At 34.0% G+C, this 7,901-nt stretch overlaps 1 protein-coding gene across 2 annotated transcripts in view; it reads left to right on the top strand.

Moving 5' to 3' along the window:
- The first annotated feature begins 1,254 nt into the window (after window positions 1-1,254).
- The window catches only part of LOC125043130 (ribosome biogenesis protein BMS1 homolog), a 30,347-nt gene continuing 23,700 nt past the window's right edge, over window positions 1,255-7,901 (top strand). Inside the window, exons 1-6 of one of the 2 annotated variants that reach the window (XM_047639083.1) lie at window positions 1,287-1,397; window positions 1,979-2,006; window positions 4,280-4,479; window positions 5,900-6,090; window positions 6,213-6,388; window positions 7,278-7,395. In XM_047639083.1, the coding sequence (XP_047495039.1) occupies window positions 4,304-4,479; window positions 5,900-6,090; window positions 6,213-6,388; window positions 7,278-7,395 (661 nt within the window). In that variant the 5' untranslated portion in view covers window positions 1,287-1,397; window positions 1,979-2,006; window positions 4,280-4,303. Of the gene's footprint in view, window positions 1,398-1,978; window positions 2,007-4,279; window positions 4,480-5,899; window positions 6,091-6,212; window positions 6,389-7,277; window positions 7,396-7,901 lie in introns of both variants that reach the window. The other variant, XM_047639082.1, reaches the window with a different exon arrangement.

Genomic DNA, 7,901 nt, shown 5'->3' with positions numbered 1-7,901 from the left:
TGAATCCCATCCTTTTACATTTGTAACCCCTTTCTAAACCTCTTGTCGCCAGCTCTTCCATTACATAACAAGTTAAGAGGTATACTTAGCAATGTTTTCTTACCTAATTATAATACAGTATCCCTTAAAAACGAGGCTCCACAGTATATTCCCAACATGAGCAATGATGAACGCTTAGAAAGCTTGGCCTCTCATATAGGCGACTCCCCCTCCTAGGGGGTCGCAACCTGTCAGCTGGGAATCACTGTACTAGAATTTGGCGACAAACAGTTCTTCCCTCTAACATGCAAATGCAATTGTGTTATATATGTATACCATTTTCTTTGCGACTAAAGTAGCAAAAGGCATTAAAGAAAATTGATAACTTCATAGTGCAAGGGATGTATTTAGCCACTTTCCAGTTTATCTTCGTCACATTGGACACACAAATGTACAAAATATCAAGGTACAGTTGTTCGTTCCATTCCTCAACCTACCTCTCCGGAGTGAGATTGAGGGGTAACGAACTGTCAGAGAAGAGGAAGATAATAATGTTGAAAGCGAGAGGTGGGCTAAGAAATAGATAGAAAAACAAATAGGCGCCGAATTCATCATGCCCCTGAGGAGTCCATATCTGATACATGTGTATAGACTTTGTAAGAATAAGATACGTTTCTATTTTTACTTTTGTTAACTTTGTTTTATTAAAAAAAAAAAAACGCTATTTTCATTTCACTTTCTATTAAGTTTAACACAAACACACACACACACTTTTATTATTATTATTTTTTAAAATCTTTAAGAGGATCGTGCGTTGATTTTTCTTTATTTTGCTACTTATATATAACAACAGGCTATAACTGAATTGAGGATTCTCAGTTTCATTTCATGTGGTTCATATGAGGCTAGTTGATTTATTTACCAACATTTATTTCTACAACATTTTTTTTTTTTTTTTTTTGTCGTGAGACCTTCCTGTAAATGTTTTTTAGATTCTTACTACGTTCGTTTCCCTAAATAGTTGTAGTCTTTATTCCTTATTGGCATATATCTTTAATGGACTAGAATATTTCTGTTTTATTTTTTTATTTTATCTATCAGTCTATCAATCTACATTAATTCTTTAAATCTCATAGGCGACACATTTAACGCAATTAAATAGTACACTGAGGCATGATTGGCATTCTGCAATTCTGGAGCTTGTTATATTTATTGATGCATATGGTGTATACAATGCTGTCCATCAATATTTTCTTCCAAGGCAACCGAAATAATGAATTCGCTTTGAGCATGTGGTCCCAGAAATATCGCTGAACAGAAGGTAAACAACACGTGCGAGCGACCGGGCAACGTTACAGTAGTGACTGCATTATTGTTTACAACATGGAAGGGGCAGTTCTCTAAATCTGTTTATATATGTAAGTATTATAGACTATTCCAAACAAAAGGTGTCGATTTACAGGTATATATCAATAACATTTATTTGCTTAGAAGCTGAGTTGGAAGATGGCTATTTACATGAATGTATAATGAAATCTCTGTGTTTTGAGAGAAATGTACGGATTAAGTTCGGATAAGACGATGGTAATTTGTTTGGTTTCATACAGACATATAATCTTGCAATTATTATTTCTTGTTTCTTGTGTAGTAAGCTTGTTTCTTTATGTATTTTCATCCCTAATGAGGTAATTTTGCACAATACCTTTGTGTATTGATCGCAGAGATTTTGGCATTGAAGGATTCCTCTCATCCTCTTGTACACATATGTGCAGGAATTATGCTGCTGAGTTCCGAGAAACCCCCATATTCTGGTGTATTTCTGTGGCATATTATCAATACCTTTGGATAGTAGAAAGTGAGAGGAATCCATTGATACCAAAATCATTGCCATCGGTATAAGATATTGTGTAAAATTACAACTAATGATATAAATGAGTGGGTATGGTTTCAGTTTGACACAACCATATTCAGTAATGGTGAAGATTTTGTTTACTCACAGGCTGGCCATTCTGGATTTAGTGATCAAGGTAAGAAATTATCAGTATGGGATCCAGAAGTGGTAATTTTATTTTGTTTCACACAGCCATCCGGGTTAATCTTACCGAGAGTGACGCACGGAGGTAGAGCAAAGTGGACATTGCTATATTGTAGAGCATAAAGAATAGAGTGGGAATCAATACAACTAAATGTGAAGCGGCCTCATATTTCCCGGGAAAAGAAAAAAATAGGCTTTGCATGGCACCGCTCTGAGACAAAGTCCCCATCCATGTTTACCTTGCTAGGACCAAAACAAATGTGACGCATAACTCATTATTGCGATCTATGAAGTAGTCCATGTATTACTACACGATTGTGAAAACGATTATTTTGTAATTACCAGAGTCTGTTTTTCCGAATTCATGTATTTAATTAATTGTTTTACTTTTATTATACTTCTTTTATGTGCTTTGGTAATTATTTACACTATTTTGCATAATAACCCTGTGAACATACGCATTTTTCCACTGGGAGATTTGACAGACAGTAAGACACCATTCGTTCCGAAACGCCGGTGAGAAGTGTTACATTTTAAGTGTGTTGCGTCAATTCCAGGTAATTTTTAAAGCCATATAATGGATATATAGAACAACTAGATATTAGTATCTATCTCAGCCTGATATTTGAGCCCAACAAGTGCCCCAAATGTCAAAAAAAGGGATTAGAAACCAAGAAATTCGGACCATAGACGGAAGCCAAGAAAAGTTCGGTCTTTCGCTATATAAAGGTATGTGGTTTTACCTTGGGGGTTCAGAGGGCCGGGGCCCTTGGCTAGGGAATATATAGATCATATTTTCCGAAAGCCACTGGGGTCCAGGGAAAATCGACTTTTTAACGTTTCATAAATCACTTTCTTCGATTTCTGCAGGTTCCTATTGACATCCAGTGCCATCCATTACCCCCCCCCCCCTCAACCCCCGGTTCCCCACGCATCCCCCAAGATCGTTGAGTAGAGGAAACATAAAAAAAATCGGATTCTGGAACTTAGTCTCTGGGAGGGAGCGTCGCTCTCGGTAACAATTACCGCCATCCAATTTTGCAATTATTATTTCTTCAATCAGTTATGCATACTGTAATGTGTATAAATCACTTTTACCTATTATTGGGAAATCTACAAACATCGCTGTTTAAGCAAAAAACCATATCTGGGGCTCCACCCCTGGAATTACTCTCCATGCATGGCTGATGCGACATTTGCTGCACAGAAAATAAGTCCACAGTCAATGGGTGTGGTTCCAGGGATGGAACACTATTGCCCCTGATAGGGAACTACAGTGGATGAGTAGGGGTCTTGGGGCAAAAGGTTTGATAATTTTTTAGATTCACAACTTTACAACCATCCAACCTTACAATTGATATTCCTTGTTTCAATTATTCACATTTTAATATGAATTTGTTTTATCATTATTACAATCATTATTATTGTGGTTGTTGTTGTTGTTATTTTTGTTGTTATTATTGTTATTGTTATTGTTATTGTTATTGTTATTGTTTATTATCATTATCATTATCATTATCATTATCATTATCATTATCATTATCATTATCATTATCATTATTATTATTATTATTATTATTATTATTATTATTATTATTATTATTATTATTATTATTATTATTATTATTATTATTATTATTATTATTATTGTTATTATTAAATTTATAATTATAATTATTATTGTTATTGTTATTGTTGTTATTATTGTTAATATTATTTTTATAATCATCACGACATCTTTGTCATCATTGTCATCTTTGTCATCTTTGTCATTGTCATCTTTGTCATTGTCATCTTTGTCATTGTCATCTTTGTCATTGTCATCTTTGTCATTGTCATCTTTGTCATTGTCATCTTTGTCATGGTCATCTTTGTCATGGTCATCTTTGTCGTTGTCATCTTTGTCATTGTCATCTTTGTCATGGTCATCTTTGTCATGGTCATCTTTGTCATGGTCATCTTTGTCATTGTCATTATCATTGTTATTGTTATTGTTATTGTTATTGTTATTGTTATTGTTATATATATTTTATTTTATTTTTTTGTTATTTTTATTATTATTTCTTTATGTACTGTGTCTTGTGTTTCTCTGTGGTAATAATAGAACCAGAAAAATAGGCTTAAGATATTGTGTTCTCACTTGTGTTTCTGGGTGCTATAGCCAGTTGCACATAAGAAGCCAGCATAGCATAACTAGTGTCCATTAACCATTGTCCAGGACCTTGTAAGTATGCAAATTATAATATGAATAATGATTTATTTCAGAGAGGTGAATCAAAACATTAAAAAATGGCTGAAGAAATTGATTTTGACAAGAAAAAGGCTCATAAAAAGCGTCATGCAGGACGAAAAGCAGAAAAGAAAGCAGACAAAAACAAGCATGTGCAAGACTTGACTGCAAAACAGAGAAACCCAAAAGCCTTTGCTTTTCAATCAGCAGTGAAGGCTCAGAGGACATTCGTAAGGTGAGTTACAATTGGCTTTTTTCCCAATATATATTTATTTAAAAGATAATAGTGTTAAACATAGGTGAACCTTAAGATCAATCTGTACCTTCACCCTCTATCACTGGTAAACTCATGATAGAATATATTCAGTCTTTCAGATTTCTTTTTCCATTGGATGGGTTTCCATATTGTCTTCAGAGTCACAGAATTCAAAGATTGTTTACTTTCTGCCAATGAATATAATATGGATTTTTTTCAATCCCTAAGATAAATAAAAATTGTTTGGAGTGTCTTATATTTCCATAGAAATCTTGTGTCCTCTCATATCTAGGGGGGGTGAACTAATCATGTACCTTTTGAGAATGAACTTTAGGGGCTGCCGTAGATGGAGGGCGGGAAGAGGGTGTAGAAGTCTATAATTGAGTTAGCTAGCCTATGTTATCATACACAAATAAGCGCCAATAGGTAAACTACAAATTACCTGTTGATTAGCACCAAGTACATCTGTATGGACTTTTGCTTGTTGCAACTTTGCATATGGTATTTAATAATGACATTGTGCATAGATATGAGTTTGTGAATATCCAAAGAACACTTTTATACCAATATCAGAAAAATGAAAATCACAATGATTTATGAAGATATTGTGAGATTTTCTTAAAAAATGTGAGTTCTATACACGTTTGAACGTGAAATATGTTTTCTATCGATATTCCTGGTAATATGCTGTAGCTTATGTAGGGATCTGTATGTGTAACGAGTATGAAGCACTATGGTTAAAAATATAAGTATAACTACTGATAATAATATTTTGGATTGGATTCACTTTAACCTTCGGTACTGTCCACCACTGGCAAATTTATCTTAATTTGAAATTTGTCATTTCTCTTCTATCAAGCACTTCAGTACAAAGGCCATCACATGGTTGGAATTTTGATCTTCGGAAAAATAAGTGAAATATTGATTACTTTATATTGAAGATAATAGTACACAGTAATACCCACTTTAAAATAAAAGCTACATGGAATATTGAAATCAGTCATATGCATTCACTTCGTAAGGAGTTAATACAGTTAACACACCTTTTTTATGCGTTTCTAGTAAATAAAATGCAACCTGTGGTCACAACCATTAGCCATAGCACCCATAAATTCGCAAAATAGCGATCCCACCAAGGTGTCCAATCATTTTGTTCACTTATTTGCAAAGATAATGCGCTCAAAGACTGAACGCCAACTTTGTACTGGTTTACCATGCAGGTGTCCCGTTAAAATTATATACAAAACAAAGCACTGTTGCATACTCTACAACAAGCAAAAAAAATCAACAAGTTATCTAAAACTGTTATCTTTTTATGATCAAATGAGTGGAGCAAAGAAGCCTACCATTCCAATTAATGTTTCGAGTGAAGCCTACATTTCCAGTGAATATTTTCCAGATCACAAGATATTAAAGCAAAAAAGCACCACATACCAGTTGTTGACCGAGCCCCATTAGAACCACCACCTGTTGTTGTGGCAGTAGTTGGTGGTCCAAAGGTGGGGAAATCCACTCTCCTGCGATGCCTGATTAAGAATTACACCAACCAACGACTGTCTGAAATCAATGGACCTGTTACTATTGTTGCAGGTGGATATCCAATGCTACTTTGACTTTTAGAATGATTTTATAGTTATTAATTTTTGGTTGACTAAACATTTATTTGAAATTTGCATTATTATTATTGCATTCAATTTAATTTTTTCCAACAGGTAAAAAGAAAAAGTTAACATTCATTGAAGTTAACAATGATATCAATTGTATGATTGATATTGCAAAAGTTGCAGATATAGTCCTCATACTAATTGATGCAACATTTGGAATTGAAATGGAGGTTTTTGAATTCCTCGAGATATGTCGTGCACATGGATCTCCACGCATCATGGGGGTAAATATATTATTTAATTTATCAGATGACATCTTGAATACAGTCACATTCTTATATAATTCATTTTTGTTATCAGAGCTTCAGATTTCATTATTATTATTATTTCATTGTCTTTATACCATCATTGCCTTTCATTTTACCCCTAGCAGTAGTTTTTTCCTACATTTACAAGTTTAAAGTCAGTGTGAAATTCTTGAAACATTTATTTCATTTGTTATGATGAAAAGGTTATCATGTCTGAGTTGCTTTTGTATATTATGAGGATAGATAGCATTTTCTGATTTCCTTTTTCAAGTTGTTTAGACCAAAAGAGTAAAACTGAAGAACTAGAGTCTGATATCTTACATACTGAACTATGGCAGGCATTGATGTTTATTGAATATACATATACCAATACAAAATTGTTTTTTCACATGCAAAGTAGAACATTTGTTTCTCAACTTACCATTGCTAGGACAATATAGTTTTCAAAGAAATATTGTTGAAATGCCTCTGCACATAGATGACTCCACACATGCTTAACCACCAGAGAGTCAATTAGTAGACCTCATGATCTCATTTGGTTTCACCTTTCCCTGAGTTTTCATGAATTTTTATTTTTATTATTCAATGTTGATGCTGTTGTAATTATTATAGACATTATAATTATTATAGTGTTGTTGACATTACTAACAGAACTGTAAGCTACCAGAAAATCTTTACAATAATTAAGGAAAAGGTTTATTGGTGAGAAGATAGTATTCGTAATTTATATACTGTAAATTGTACATGCTTCTGGCACACACACAATTATTTGTATATAGTTACCTCATATATATACACACACACACTCTTTCTAACCATTATTTACATTCCTTTTATTCAGGTTTACCTTTACATTTCTTAACAGATCTTGAATCATCTTGACATGATGAAGGATAACAAGGTTTTGAAAAAGAAAAAGAAAACTCTGAAGCATAGGTTTCAAATTGAGTTGTATCCTGGAGCCAAGCTCTTCTTTTTGTCAGGTAAGATTTTGGTTTTGCTTGTAAATAAATATTTTTTACTCCTTTGGATAAAGGTGCCTTGTGGCCTTCATGTCGACCAAAATCTGGGCATTAGGTGTCTGTTTATGGCAACTCTCCTGTGTGTGTGGCTTGTAGGCCTGGTCCACACTGATACTCATGTGCAGTATCAGGACTCTTTGCAGGCCTGGCTTACATGAATACTCTTGTGCAGAATCAAGACTCCCTGCCTTACCTTTGCAATATTATTATCTCTTTTTCTGTATAAGCATTTCTTACTCTTTGCCATTTTCGAAGGGCCATATTTGTCATTTATTGTTCTGTATCAAAACAGCAATAGACATTTTATTGAGCATACTCCATACTGTCACATTTTCCTGTAACATGCTGCTGGTCATGGCAGGCAGGAATAAGATCCTGACTCTGGATATAGTGTCCTCCATTGAGCTAGCCAAGTCTCATGGAGTGTCCATTCCACTCTAGATTACTGGTAGAAATAATGTAAGAAC

This window comes from Penaeus chinensis, chromosome 33, assembly GCF_019202785.1.
Source record: "Penaeus chinensis breed Huanghai No. 1 chromosome 33, ASM1920278v2, whole genome shotgun sequence".
NCBI classification, from domain to species: domain Eukaryota; kingdom Metazoa; phylum Arthropoda; class Malacostraca; order Decapoda; family Penaeidae; genus Penaeus; species Penaeus chinensis.
Note: the sequence above shows the minus strand (reverse complement) of the source record. Positions and strands in the feature narration are given on the sequence as shown.